This window comes from Leuresthes tenuis, unplaced genomic scaffold (genome assembly GCF_036924035.1).
Source record: "Leuresthes tenuis unplaced genomic scaffold, fLeuTen1.0.hap1 SCAF_17, whole genome shotgun sequence".
Lineage (NCBI taxonomy): Eukaryota > Metazoa > Chordata > Actinopteri > Atheriniformes > Atherinopsidae > Leuresthes > Leuresthes tenuis.
The window spans coordinates 10,807,848-10,822,954 of record NW_027325371.1 but is presented as its reverse complement, the minus strand read 5'-3'; the positions used below and the strand labels follow the sequence as shown (position 1 = coordinate 10,822,954).

The window sequence follows — 15,107 nt, the reverse complement described above, 5'->3', positions numbered from 1 at the left end:
GCAATTCTATGCATTTTGTGCATTCAATGAATCAGAAAGTGGTTGTGATGTATGCTACTCAAAAGGTTTCGGCTGACATTTCTTCCTGGAATCATTTTGGTTGGAGAGTTCGGTCCCTTTTCATCGTGATGAAACTTCATGACTGTCCACTGTCGGTGCAGCATTTTCTGTGGAGCCGGTTGTAACGCAGCCCCAGAGCATCGGGTCAATCACCATCTTGAGCTGAACTTGTCTATAAAAATGTTGGGCGCTGTGGGCTCGAACACAGAATAAACTGCCAATGGTGAGGACAATTCAAAGGTAAGACTTCTGTGTATCCTGTAGAAGTAAATCCATCACAAAAATCTTGAAGCATCACGCAGAAACATCTGGATTGACCCTCTCCTACCCCTGGTTTGAACATCTCTGAATATCTGTGAGCTGACTGTAAACGATGTTGCACAGGCCTGTGCGGAGCAGCCTGAACATGTCATCTCTTTCCATCCAAGAAAGGAAAACTTTGAATCACGAGAGCAACAAACCAATAAATCTATCCAAGAAAGATGGATTAAAAGTGTGTGTATGTACAGTATATATTTTTATATATAGGTGTGTGTATAAAGATCATTATTCTAATTCAGTGTTAAAATAAACAATGTATACAAACTATACACAAAGACTAATGGCTGAAACTGATTTTGGTCCATTTAGATATCAGAACTTTATAGTGACTATATACTGTTAGCCCGTACAATAAGGGAGGGGAAATTTTACGAGATATTTCTTAGAAAAAGTCATTAGAAAGCCACAGCAAGTTCTGCCATTGTGTATGTGTGAGTGTGTGTGTGTGTACATATGTCTATACTTGTGTGTGTATACATATATACGTGTATATATGTCGATGACGTATAATATTCATCCATCTATATATATATATATATATATATATATATATATATTCATGAATATTTTATTTTGAATTATTTATTTTGTCCTAAATTTGCCGTTGCTACGAGGATATGAATTGATGAATTGAGAACTTGAATATGAGACAACACATGGAGCACAGAATTTCCAGCTTGGCTGCTTTGATCTCGTGAAGCAACTTGAAAGAATGGACCACGTGTGAACTAAAACTTCAGTTGCTTTATCTAAGGTTGAACCGTAACAGTTGTCGACGTTAAGACTACTTTCTGAACTTCTGAGCCAAAGGCCTCTTTTCTCACGCACAATGGCGCACAAAGAGCCGGGCGCGGGCGCTCGTTCCCGTCCAGGACTGCAAATTCTACCTTAAAACCCCCTCTCGAGTGAAACTTTTCGCTGTAACTCCGTCGGTCCACCTTAAGCGCACACGCAAATACAGGAGGCGTAGAGCGAGGTTTCCGCTTCTCAGTGGGGCTCGGACCGCGACTCGCGAAAATCACCGTGTGTAACGTTTGAGGTTGACGCACCAAGGTACAAAAAAAAGGGCAAAAAGCAAACGACCAAGCTCAGCTCAAAAGATGTCTGAACCGAAGTACCGCGAGTGGATTTTGGACACTATCGACTCGCTGCGGTCTCGAAAAGCCCGGCCGGACTTGGAGAGAATTTGCCGAATGGTCCGGAGACGACACGGGTCCGAGCCCGACCGAACCTGCGCAGAACTGGAGAAACTGATTCAGGAACAAACCGTGCTGAAAGTTAACTACAAGGGTTCAATTTCATACCGGAACGCCGCCAAGGTACAGCGGAGAAGCAGGAAAAAAGACGATGTTTCGTTAACAACGGTTGCGAGAAGGAACGCGGTGGAAGAAGCCAGTCATTCTGACTTGAGCAACGGAGACAGCGCTTTCGGTGCCGTAGACCAGGACGAGGAGGATTTGGAGGTATGTTGAGACTGGTGCGAAGAGTCACGTTTAACGTGCTCACATGTAATTGTCATGTCACATCTCACCAGATTCACAGGTGGTGGTAAGGTTGGCTTTGTGTGGTTCGTAAAAAAATGAAAATAACAAAACGTTCTTTTTGTTTGAACACGGGGAGTGGTGAGGGGAGTGATTTGCAAGTGCACCTAAAACTGCCGCAGACGGGGAGCGGCGGTTGGACCTCGCTCGAGCGCTACCGAGGCGGAGAAGAAAAGAAGGTGCGCGTGTAGCGCGAGTGTGGCATTTTTTTGGGCTTTGCCGGCTGCGAGGCGCCTGAAAAGAATGTTGCAACCATACAAACAGAAAACAAGGAAAAGTTGCATTGTCCTGCCCGTCCCCAACAACCCGAGCCTCCATTAGCAGCGGCAGAAAGCGCTTTTCAAGCCCCAAACTCGGCGTTTTACGGAGGGGGTGAAACGAGCAGAGTTAGCCCGGAAGAAAAGTAAATGTACTTTCAAAATAATAGCGTTTAAATACAGACTCTACATGGGAGCTTTTATTGTGAAATGTAGGAGTGGATGCACTTGGGTTTATTCACGCTCACTTATCAATATGGGAGTGGGTGAAGGGGGAAAAAAAGTCTCGAACACCGCGGATGTAGGAGCCTGATGGGGGACGATGGGACATTGTTGTTTGTTGATTGTATTATCCACAGAAAACGAGCTCAGCCATCAGAGGCAGTGTCAGTAAACCACGTGAACACGCACATTTTGGCAGCACTTGACGAGATCTCCCCCGTTACGTCTTGACTTTGAAATATGCCAACATTTGTCCCTCAACAGCAATCAGATGTCCTATTAGCAGTAATAAAGTACTCATACGAAAGATGTAGTTAGTTGATTGGCGCAATTTTCGTCGATTTGTCCGTGTGGTTGGCGATTGTCGACGCAGTGCATAAAGTCGAACCCCTGCATCCATTGTCGGACACCCTGCCAAAGCCGGTCACGTACTACGCTTGCCGTTTACGGTCGTCATGGCCCCTCTCGTCCCGTGTAGCAGGGGCATCTCTTCCCAGTGTCTGCCGGCTACTTGCGGCAGTATTCGCAGTCCGATCGCAGCGCTGCAAAGTACCGAAAAACGCCGGAGCCGGTGACGGAGAACTAAAGCGATCGCAAAACTGTTCGTCTGGCGCTAGATGGCGGATGCGTCTGTCCGATTTGGGTTAAGCTGAGATCAAATTGACTTTGTTCTCTGAAAGACGTGCGTGTCGCCGCAAAACGACAAGGCTTCAATTACTTTGAAGAAGCACCTCTCGCGGATAACCTTGTTGTCCAGGTTTTAGGGTTGTAGACACTGACGTGTCCGATAACGGACTCATTTGCTGTACTCTTCACGGTGACTCGCTTTCACTGTAAATCGTTGACCCGATGCAAAGTCAAAGTAGACGGGCGACCGAGACGGATTCTGTTGGCCGTGGTCAGACTCCTGCGTTGATCTGTTCGTCGAGTGAAAGCTCGTTTTTTTTTTTTTTCTCTTAATCTCGGGTCTTTTTTGCCGCGGCTCGGCCCTGGAAGCGCTCTGTTAAAGAGCACAGACACAATGGCGAGGTCTTTGCCGCGGCTTTTAACTCCATGCGCACTTTGGAGGAAATTTGAGAAAAACAAAAAACCGCCTCCCGTCGGGCCCCTTCGTTCTTTCCTCTTGTTAAATGTACCGATCAACAAGGCCTCCGAGAGCGGGGACGCACCGAGCACATCGGCACAATTCGTGAGCCGAGATAAGACAAAAAAAGAAAGAAAAGAAAATGATGTTGGATCAGACCCCCGGGGCATGGTGTTTTTGTAACTGTGTCTCGGCGAAAGTTGTGTGAAATGCAGTCCGATGCGTGAATTCCGTACAAGCGGCTCTTTTTGCGGGAGCGGGGCGGGCTTAGTGCGCTCTTGTGCTAGACTGCTGGGTCTCGGACACGCAGTCGCACACAAGGTAATTTTTCACCCCGGGCGCCGTCGACAAACGCCCGCCCCAGTGAGAGGAATGTGTGCATATGGGGGGAAACTACTTGTGTTCAATCAGTCAACGTTGTTTGGGAATGACAGGTCTGCCTGTCTGTCTGCGGAACGAACACCGTGGAGAGGGACGTAGATGTTCAAAGGCAATAATTTACCACCACGGCGATTAGATTGCGACATGTGTATGAGCGTTTTCATGTGACACCCTCAGCCTGCAATTAGTCTCACTCACAGTCATGACAACAGCCTCTTGTAACCTTGCAGGGTGCGCGTGCTTTTTAAGTTGTCACAAATGTAGAATAAATGCCAGTTGGGAATTCTCTGTGGATCAAATGTGTTTCTTAACAACTGGAGCTCAAAGATAAAATGTGATGTGGAAATTACATGCAGCCCCCGTCCTTCTGTTTCGCAGGCTGACACCTCAATGGCTATGGACACAGACAGTAATCCAGATGAGGAGGGGGCTGAGGAGAGCCAGGATGCGCAGGACAGACCGTCTCCCAGCCACACTCATGAAGACGCCTCTGTGCACTGTGCCCCTGTGCGAGCTGTCTCCGCTCCTTGCTCTCCCTCTGGCGCTCGGCCTGGACCCGGCCCTGCTTGCAGCTCTGGCCCCGGTCTGGACTGTGCCTCTTTCCAGAAGGATGGTGAGAGGCCCAGCTCCTTGCCCCCCTCCAGCCCCAGGGCCCTCGCTCACAATGACTGGGCTTATGATTCTGCTGTCTGCCCAGTGGAGCGCCAGCACCCAGGAATGCAGAAAGACAAAGGTATTCCCACTGCTAGACACACGATAATGTGGAGCACTCTAATATTGTTTTGTGTTTAAGCGTATGCTTCGCTTTGCAGTGGCTATGAAGTAGGGAAGGGAGCTTTGAACCAGCTACATGATTAATCGTTGGGTTTGGAGTTGACCGCAGAATTGCAGTAATGTGAGCTAGAAGCAGGACTTTAGGAGAAAATGATCCATTTGCTTATCTTAGTGATACCTTCCTGCGTCCTCTCGGTCTCTGGCTTGCCTCTACCAGTTATTTAGTTTCAATCTGCAGTGCTTTTGTAGTAGTATTAGTGTCAGTTTATTAGATGAATCATTTAGGTGGATGTAGTTGCTGCAGGACAATACTTAGAGAGGGATGTATTCTGGTGTGGCCGGCCGGCCGGCCGACGTGATATTGGTGTGTAATTGGTTGTCTCTGTGTTAGCCGTTGAAACGAAGCCAACAATCCACTCTGGAACCACCAGCCCCTGTGCTTTGAACAACATGAAGAAAGAGGATGGAGGCAAGGCAGAGGACAGCAGCCTCTTATCCGACCAGTTGGTACCAGACTATGCAGCACGACTGGTAATTTGCCTGTAATCCATTTAGCTGTCTGTCCTTCTTACCTGACATTTTCCTTTTGATTTTATTTTGTTGATCTTCTTCTTCTTCTTCTTCTCATCCAACAGGATGAGACCAGGAATGTCTCTGATGGAAGAGCACAAACTCTGCCTCTGCCACCTGACAACAACTGTGAGTATAGTTTTCGTTGTGGTTTTGTAACGGTGCTATGCAGCTTCCATCTTCTTTACAAAGAAGAGACTGGACTATTCACACGTTTTGCAAGGTTACTAAAGATAGATTATATTGAAAAGTCTGTTCTTGTTATTTGGCTGCATCTACCAGCGTTTACCTTGAGGCTTGCTCAAAATTGTTCTTTTCCTGCTACCTTCCATCCAGGTGGTGCCTGTTTTGACTGCTAAGTCATTCCTCAGTCCTTTGCCCATGTAGCGCTGCACTTTTGATGTCAATTGCTATGTGCTTGTAGAGATTAGAATCTGTAGACTACAAATAGTCTGCAGAAGAAGATGAAATTTGAAAGCCTTTAAAGCTACCCATGACAAAAACTTCAAAGACTCAGGGTTCGGTTAGTCCAGCCGTTTAGTGTATGCCAGATACCAGATTTGTTGTGTTTGGAATCCAAAGGTAAACACTTTTCATGTTATTGTTTTGGAGAAAAAAAATCTGAAATCGAACTTAACAAGACTTACAGTATAAGGCAGCTGCATACTGTACTTGTGGCTGATGTTTGCTCAGGAAGAGGACTCTATGGAAGCTATTTCCCGGTCATTTTTCAGGTCAACCCTGCTAGCATCCTCTAAAAAGGCAGGGATAGCAGTAAGGCGCCGTAACAGTGCTCCTTCACTGAACCCTCGCTGCACTCTTATAGGAGAAAATAGTGCAGATTGAAGAGCATTGTGTGTACATGGTCAAACTGTCTGATAATAGACTGCCAACGTACCAGTGCACATTTATTGTACTTATGCAGCTTCCTTCTGTCCACAGGTACGTTTAAGAAGATCGATATATCCTTAACAGCAGCTGAGAACAGCAGTCTTCTAAATGGTGACAAAGGTGATGACATGTGAGTATCATACAGCTAATCTCACGCTCTGAATGCAGTTTAACTAACTCCTCAGTTCAGGTTCGCTCCCCCTTTCTGCAGCAGTTTGATACAACTTTGCTTCCCCAGTTCCACACGTTCTTTTGAATATAGATCAAAAACATTAGTTTTTACTTTAAGTTACAGGTATGAAAAAGCTGTGAAAATACAGCTAAGTGACGCATGACTTTCTGAGGAGAAGTCAGCTTGGGATCGTTGGTTGTGACTCGTTTCATCTGGTCGTCTTTCAGCTTGGTGAAGAAGGAGAAGATGAGCCAGAACCTGTTGCAGTGGACGGTGGCAGATGTGGCCAGTTACTTCTCAGCCGCAGGATTCCCAGAGCAGGCTGTGGCGTTTCGAACACAGGTTAGTGCACCTCCACACATACAAAAACCAAGCTTGGACTTCCTGGCTGTTCAGCTGTGGTTTTACGTCCGCTTGGCCTCTGAAAAGTTGCTGTGATGTTGCATAGCCTTTCAAAACTAAAACTTGAGCTTGAGCAAAATGCATTTTTCTCTGCCGAACAGGAGATCGATGGGAAGTCCCTTCTCCTAATGCAGCGCAGTGACGTGTTGACCGGCTTGTCTATCCGACTGGGGCCTGCCCTCAAAATCTACGAGCGTCATGTCAAAGTGTTGCAGAGGACCCATTTCCTGGAATACGAAGACATCTGAAGTGTTTACAGACGTGGCAGAAAATGCTGTATTGACTCAAACGTGCATGCAGTCCCTCTCCCATATGGATCCTACCGCCCACCTTCATATACATTATATGTAGAGGGTGTGTGGAGGGGGGGGCTGCGGTGGAATTCACCTTCACTGTGAGAATGACCAGAAACTGAAAGTCAGTCATCCTACCTCTCATTGTGGTCTTTGGTATTCAAATGGTTTTCATTTCACCCCTGTGGCCCCACTGTGGACAGAATAGACTGCAGGGAAAGTGTGTTTTTAAGTGGAGCAGCGGTGACCTTCCTGCATTCGTGAAACACTGGGTAATGCAGCCAGTGAAGGGAGCTGAGCCTTGCAGCAAGTGGACCTCCACAGACATGACTGCATGGTGCTGTGGCACCGGATCCAGTCTCCTCCCTGTACCTTCTGCTCTAAAGGTGACGCTAACATAGAAACATAAAAGAACATCAATTGTGCTTTTTTTCTTTTCATTACATGACAAATTGATTTAAATGTCATCGAAGTGCTGGTTAAGTCAGACTATAAATGTGTTTGCACAGAATCTGATTCCTTACTTATCATTCCACTAGCATCAGCTGCTGATTTGGATTATGTCTTCAGCGTCTTTGCAACACTGAGATATAATCCTCGTGTGATACAAGTACTTGATATGTTTGTTTTTTTGTTGTTTTTTTTTGTCTTAATTAGATGACTGTGGTCCAACAGTAAAAAATTAATTTTGGGGAACAATTCCTGAAAATATGCAGTGTAATAAAATGCGAATTAAAGTCATAAACTTGCAAGAAATATTGTACTGAATATATTGTTGGAAATTCAATTCAGCCGACCAGCATCTGTTTCCAGAGCAGATCTTTATGAAATGCAACATTTTCTGTTTTCTGTTGGTCTGATCTCGCTTTGTGTCTTGAGCTAACCCGGCCACTCTTAACTGTAACATTCCACATCATGTAGTTGGCATCTCCTCCTCTTTTTATCTGTAAAACAAACACTTCTTCCAGTCACAAATAAAGCTCATGTCTCTCTGTTAAGTTGTTTCCTGAAGGTTTATTTACTGCGAGTCAACATTACATCCACTGCGTTCAATGTTGTAAACAGAATTTTTCTATTCGGATTCAATTCCTGCTCAACACTAAATGTTGTCCTCACAAATTTTGGAGCGGGATTATTATCTAAGAGCACCAATGTTCCTCATTTAATCCTCGGGTTCAGCTGGTGCTGAATTCTGCCCAAAGCACATTAAGTTGTGTCACCCCTGTAGTGAAAGGGGGAGCGAAAGGTGTCGGCATCGGTATTATAAAGTTTCATGATATTGGCTCCAGGCCGCATAACGTGGTTGACGATGCAGATTAGCTTCTTGGTACCACATCTCTACGGATTAGGCTACCAAAAGCCATGAAAATAAAGTTTATCTATCTTTACAAACTTACTACAGAATGCTCCACTGAATAACTTACAACTCCAAAATAAGCAACATAAAAAGGACATTTAATTTTCGTTCTCCTCTAGACTACATACAACATGAAAGTAAGACTTTGCTGCGTTTCTCTGCCGTCATTTCCCTGTAACAGTCCTACATTTTCCAGTCCGATACTCCTTGTTTTGATGAAAGAAATACATGGAGTCAACAGAACCCCAATGCATTCACAGTGTCAACCTCAGTATACACTCCCTGACCCCCAAAAGGATAAAGGGATCTATGAATAACCCAGCCAGTGAGGAATTGAATGTGTAAGAACGGCCGCTTTCTCTCTTTGGCTCTACAGGATGAAGGGCAATATGGAGGAGCGGAGCGTGGGATAATCTCTAAACTCCTTTAAGTAGCTGCGATGTTTGCCTTTAGCCCACACGGTCATCTGGATGAAGGCCACAAGAGTGAAGAAAGCCACCGGCACACACTGGGTCATCACTGTGAAGCCAATCCAGGAGCCCAGCTGTGAGCAAGAGGTTTACACACACAAACACACACACACATTTCCATGAGACTGCTCTTACACGAACTGTTCTACACCAGTAGATGGCAGCAACAGCGCTTGTTTTCTCTGAGTATTAAATACCGTTTAGACCTCCTGACTGTAATAACAGACTTGGCTTCAGTATTTCAGTGAAATGTGTGTGCCATAGATTTGTGTAATCCCTTACTTCATATGTGTAGTTTGGACAAGAGACCAGCCAAAAAATCCACGTGAAGGGGTTTTTCGTCGGGTAAGGAATCTTCTTGACTTTTGAGCCTGAAGGAATGGATAAACTTGGATTAAACCCCGAACAGCTGCGTGCGTCGGGCAACTTGAAAAAAATCCAAATCATGCAGTTAATTTGCATTGTTGCCAAATGCTCACCTGGTGGTTTGAGGTTACGCAGTGTAACATGGATGGAAAAATTCCCAACTTGACAGAACTGCAGGAATAAAAACATCCAAAGATGAGCAACAGCGCAACAGCAGGATGTTTCATATGGTGTCTGCATAATGAATTCAATAAATCTCAAACTTACCAGGAAAATGTAAAGGCCTGTATTAATCTGCTGCTGCCCATAAACTGTAGATGTTTCAAAGAGAAATGACTTAAGATATCAATTCAGAGTGATGAGCTAAAGCGAGTATTGCAGTGGTCAGCACTTACAGGGTGGGGTGTAGAGAGGGTGGTTGATGTAATATGCCATCCAAGCAGCAGAGCACCAGTAATAGCCACAGTTCTGGAATAGAAAGTGCCACTATAATAAGTCAAACTGTCTAGGTGAGGCTCACAGAGCTTCGGCTCAGTTTTCTCAAATTAGCAACACTGAACAAAATAACAATATGTTCAAAACTCTAAATGTGCTGCACAGTCACCTTAAATATGTTTCTGAGAGGCATGGTCCCATGAGAGATACGATGGACAAACATCGTCTCCAGAATCCTCTTGATGTAGTGGAAGGAGTGACACATGCATGCCAAGCTGCAACACACAAACACACACTTTCAGATCTACTTTTGATGAACACATCCCCCCGCTACAGCCCATTATACTTAGCCCTGACTCAGTGTCAACATAGCATGTGGGACAACTGTCTGTCATGTTTGGTGGGGTTTGTGCAAAGCCTGGGACTGTGTGATGCAACCTAACTAAAGATCCCAGAAAACAGATGCAGGCTGACACTCACTGTACGACCCAGTTTTTGCTGGTGGTGAAGTCATATTTTGCAGAGTAGATGAAGGGAAGGCGGAAGTAGAACATTAAGTAGAGGATCAGTGGACCTGCACACTCTGCTAGGAACACCTGAAGTGATAGAGGAGATACAGGCCTTAAAAGTTGTTCTTTGCTTTACATGTAAGCTGGTAAGAAGTCATGTAGCAAACAGATTGACCCCTCCCCAACCAATAAAAACCTAACTTTAGCTCCAGCATACATGGACGTCACATTTATGGTTATCACACATGGGGACACTCTGTCAGAATGTTTTCAAAAAGAGCTTGATGTTCCTCGATAGTATCTGGTTATTATATTTATTGGTTTCTCCTGACCCCAGATAGCTAGAAGAAATCTAAAATGTAAGCAAAACCAAAGCTGAGGTCTTAGGAGGTTGAATCAGATTTAACATTTCACTGAATTGTTTGTTGAATAGTAAATGATTAAGTGAAATTTAAATATCAAACCACTGTTTAAAGGGAAATATGGCAGCCAAAAGCCTCATGTAACTGACACCAGTATGACTCTGACTTCTTTGACTAACCACTACCAACTGACACCAGTATGACTCTGACTTCTTTGACTAACCACTACCAACTGACACCAGTATGACTCCAGCTTCTCCAACGGCTCATTTTACCAAGTCTACTTTACAAAGCAAAAACAGCGCCTTTAATTCTACTCAGCAGTGACCTTTACTGTAACGGTAATACTGTTCCAAAATGTGTGTCTATGAGGCCCAATCAGACAACAAAGTCAGAAGACTTATTTTCAAATGATATGATCAAGTGAAGCGGCTCAGCTGCCGGTGAAACCTATTCCCGAATCAGCTCCTCCAGCAGCCTGACTGGTAGCTACCGGTGAACTTTGATGGGTCACCTCACGCTTCTCCACCCACTCTGGCATTAGTCTAAATCCCAAGAGGGCGCTGGGGCTTGTGCCAGGGTTGGTAAGGACGGGGAAAGTAGAGACTGAGTAGCTGAGTGTGAAGATAGAGGCACAGTGAAAGGCAAGTGAGAGGTTAGGGGGATAAACACCTTTGGGAGAAATGGGGTCATGAGATTATATGTCCCGGGACAGAGGGTGGACCGAACAGGAGGTGGCGAAAAGTGAACCACAGCAAATAACCTCTATCTGTCACTGCAGCATGATATTTATATTCAAGAGTTATTGAGCGTGTAAAAGGGTGTCCGTTTAAATTTAAAGTACAAGCGTGTACTTAGAAAAAGGTGGGACAACGTGGAAAATGCTTATAAAAATACAATGCAGGGATTGACTGGAGAGAGTATAAACCCAAAATATTTCATTTTTTAACTTAATTATCAAAATATTTCATTTTTTAACTTAATTATCAAAATATTTCATTTTTATCAAAATATCCAAATGATCTTATCTTGTCATTTGTTCATTTACATCCATTTTTGCATCTCAAACTTGCAAAATGTCCCTTAAAAAAGTTGGAGCACTAACAGCTTTTGCCACATTCTAATGTTGCCATTAAGGCGCAAAGATGTTCGTATAAGGTCATCATTATGTTTTTCCTTTCAGTTTTTCTCCCCACATTCTCTGTTTGGGACCGATCAGAACTGCAGGCAGTCCAGTCCAGTGCCTGTCCTCTCCTTCCTCTAACATGCTTTCATAATGTGTGCAAAATGTAGTTGTTATTGTCTTGGAATTTTTTTTTTTTTACAAAGATATCCCTAGTAAAGATGTCATCTTGAAGACAGCATGCTGCTCTAAAATCTCAACGAACTTATCTGTATTAATGCTGGGCCATTGGGCTTCAGGTGACAACACTCTCTGTGACATCTTGGGTTACCAAACGGAATTCTGGGTACGTTGTTTTGCTTTACCAGTGTACCGTGCAGCTAAAAGTCAAGAATAGTTTTCATGGGAAAACAGATGCACCAGCCAATCAAATCAACTGAGTACCCGAGTTTTGTCGTCAATGATTTTCACTACAATCCGGCCTCACAGAAGGGCAACTGAGCTTTGCCAGAGGCACCGATGCAACCATATACCCTCACAGAGCCTGGCTTTTGAACTTGTTGCTCACAACAGTCTGGATGGTCCTTTTTGTCTTTGGTCCAGGAGCACATGACATCCATTTACCCGCAAAAAGGCTCTTAAATAATGAATGATCTGACAACAGTACACATTTTAACTGTGTAATGGTTCATCCCAGCTGCCTCAGAGCCCAGAGAAGATGTCAGTGCCTCTGGACAAGGTTGATAAAACCTCTTTTCTGCACAGTAAAATCTGTAGTGACATTTCTGAAGACTTTCTCAAGGTTTCCCACAGAAATCCTCTGCCATATTAGCTGTTGATGAATGACAGTTCTTGATGCGGCGCTGTCTGCGGGATAAAAGATATTGCACTCTTGCTCTTCACACTCTGAAATTCTTCGGGATTCCTTCAATCATTTTATGATTTTCTGCACTGTGAATGGAAAAAAGTGTGCAAATCTTGTCCAATCTTGCTTTGAAGAACACCATTTTTAAAGAGTTCAAGGATTTTCTGTCACATTTGTTGACTGATCGTATATTCTCTGCCCATCTTTTGTCCTCAAAGACTCAGTCTTTTCATGCGGCTTTTGTTCTAAACCATTATCACAAGCACCTGTTGACGTAGCCATCACTATTATTATTGTTAATATTACTAGTAGTTGTAGTAGTAGTAGTATAAGTATTGTCTACTGTCTCCATAGGGCTGTTCTGAAAGGCAGGCCTCTTCACCTCATAGTCAATTGATGAAAACGGTCACATTCACAACAGGTTGTTGTTGAATCGTGGGTAAAATCTAAGCATGCAAAATGGACTTGAAGAAGGTCACAAATAATTTATTTAAAAAATATTAATCAAAAGGAAGGGGGAATCAGTTAGAAATGATTCACTTTAGTTTGGAAAATGCCTCACAGTAACGTAAAGCATTTATGACTTGACATAAGCTGGTTAAAGCATGCACTTCCTGCCACTGTATGGTTGTGGACATCGTGTGCAGACTCACTGTTCCCCATGTGAGCTGGGGTCCGAGGTCGCTGAAGTAAAAGCTGGCTGTGGTTCCCACAGGAAGTGTTTGAAGAACTTCCTCGTCCCTGAGACATTTTCCCTCTGAGAAACAACCCGTTCACAACTGTCAGACACCCGTCAATCAAGTGATCTTTATAAACAAGTTGAAAGGAATATTTGCAGGCAGACGTACTTGGATCCAAACGCAGGGACTGTCTGGCTGGATACCACTTTGGATCTATCAAAAAAAAAAAGATTCTTTGTTTGTACCATATTTATTTTTAATGTTGAGATATTCTGAAATGTAAACATGCTTACGGTGCAAAAATTAACTGTCAGTTCTTTCTCTGATTGACTTACATGATTTGTGAAACAAAGCTTTAATATCCAAAATGGTGGAAGTTGGCTCCACCTAGAAGCAAAGTGCAAAGATGAAACATGTATTGGACAGTATTACTATCTGTAAAATTGGTAAGCATGCATATTGCAGACATAATGACACTTGCACCAAGCACTATAAATACAATAGAAATAATTGGCCTTCAGTGTTTTTAATTTCTTTTGGAATTTGTTAGACTTGCATTTTCTCATTTACAACCGCAACCCGATCCCACATGTGACGAGCACAACTCTGCACATTTATACAAGCTGCAATGTCGGCATGCTGCATGTCGGTCTCTCTGCCCGATGGCATGTGCTGTAGCTGGAACAGAAGATTCCTGTCCAATGAAGAAGAGAACTCTGGCCTCCTAAATGCAACCCACGCTCAAGCAACACATATCTGATAATGACTGCCCTTGACCAGCGAAGTAGATGATTATCTGTAAAATTACATATACGGTCAAAGTGATGACTGTGTGGTTTTGGACATAAAACAAATATTTTCTCTGACTTCTCTGACCTTACTGAGTCGTCTCTACCTCTATATGTTTAGGACTGCAGGCCTTATGTGAAAAGTTAGTTGTATTTTATCCTATTACTTTGTCACATTTTGATACTGTTAAAAAAAACTGAAAAAAAAAATCATTTTCATTGCTTTTTCATCAATGCAGACATTAAAGGGTTAAACCGTAAAAATTAAAACAAAAGTTGAAGTGTTATAGTGATATAAAAGTATCTGTAATCAGAGTTGTATTGTCAGTTTTCTAAATAGTGAATATGAAAGTTGAGCATAATAAAAAAAAAACCCTTCCAGCACCCACCTTGTCCAGAAGCAGCAGTTTCTCTTTAGTCTTTAAGTCCACAATTTCCACCTCAAAGTAAACAATCCTTTTAGCCTTTTTGGGTGGTTTTGGTTTGGGCCTTGGTGCAGACTTCTTCTCAGTTTCTGCTCCATTTACATTCTTTGCCTCTAAAGCAAGTACATCCATGACACAGATTGATCCCAAACCTCAACACCCTAGTGAAAAAAATCTGTAATAGTCCAGTTACGCTGGTCAACTCCTGCTGGTATGTGTAGCAGCTCTCACCTAAAGAACTGAGAGTCCAGCTCGAGTGTCTTGTATGGCGTCTTTTGGCCCCACTGGATATCCCTCCAGTTTTGGAAGAATAGTGAACATAAACACACTCCTGCCCAGATAGAGGGTATATTTATTCCAGGAATTTAGTGAGAAGGAAAGAAGGTGACTTGAAGGAGAGCTGGTCTGAGACCATGAAGTGGATCCACTCCTCACCTGAATAGCAGCCTTTTGGAGATCCACAACCCCCCTTAATGCAACAAAACGCACTGAAGACGAAACTGGAGAGCCCCAAGATATAATCCATAGTGCGCCATTTGCAAGGCTAAATATAAGTCGCCTGATTTGCTCTGCACAAGCTTGGTAACCTTGGGAAGCCGCATGTAGCTTGACCCAGAGACAGATGTCAATATGCTCTCATTAGACTTATAAGACTCATCTCCTGTCTGCTTTGCTCCCCACATGGTTGCACAGTCACAGGGCCCATTGCAAGCCAGAGCCTTTGTATGAAGAATATCCACATGCCAGCATATCCCCCTC

The 15,107-nt window shown here is 43.7% G+C and overlaps 2 protein-coding genes across 4 annotated transcripts; one reads left to right on the top strand and one right to left on the bottom strand.

Moving 5' to 3' along the window:
* The first annotated feature begins 1,356 nt into the window (after positions 1 to 1,356).
* Positions 1,357 to 7,977, top strand: samd1a (sterile alpha motif domain containing 1a). The gene is made up of 7 exons (XM_072368952.1): positions 1,357 to 1,844; positions 4,245 to 4,599; positions 5,032 to 5,171; positions 5,276 to 5,339; positions 6,153 to 6,231; positions 6,501 to 6,615; positions 6,777 to 7,977. The coding sequence occupies exons 1-7, from the start codon at positions 1,482 to 1,484 to the stop codon at positions 6,921 to 6,923; spliced, it is 1,263 nt and encodes a 420-aa protein (XP_072225053.1). The 5' UTR covers positions 1,357 to 1,481; the 3' UTR covers positions 6,924 to 7,977.
* Positions 7,963 to 14,857, bottom strand: LOC140273406 (very-long-chain enoyl-CoA reductase-like). 3 transcript variants are annotated; one of them, XM_072368954.1, is made up of 12 exons: positions 14,784 to 14,825; positions 14,313 to 14,679; positions 13,471 to 13,522; positions 13,304 to 13,348; positions 13,109 to 13,212; positions 10,077 to 10,192; positions 9,766 to 9,871; positions 9,557 to 9,629; positions 9,429 to 9,472; positions 9,275 to 9,332; positions 9,078 to 9,166; positions 7,963 to 8,869 (listed from the first exon to the last, which is right to left on the bottom strand). In XM_072368954.1, the coding sequence occupies exons 2-12, from the start codon at positions 14,478 to 14,480 to the stop codon at positions 8,696 to 8,698; spliced, it is 1,029 nt and encodes a 342-aa protein (XP_072225055.1). In that variant the 5' UTR covers positions 14,481 to 14,679; positions 14,784 to 14,825; the 3' UTR covers positions 7,963 to 8,695. The 3 variants fall into 3 exon arrangements, with proteins under 3 accessions (XP_072225055.1, XP_072225054.1, XP_072225056.1); XM_072368953.1 differs by having other exon boundaries at positions 14,313 to 14,857; XM_072368955.1 differs by lacking the exon at positions 9,429 to 9,472 and having other exon boundaries at positions 9,275 to 9,322; positions 14,313 to 14,857.
* Positions 14,858 to 15,107: the final 250 nt, after the last annotated feature.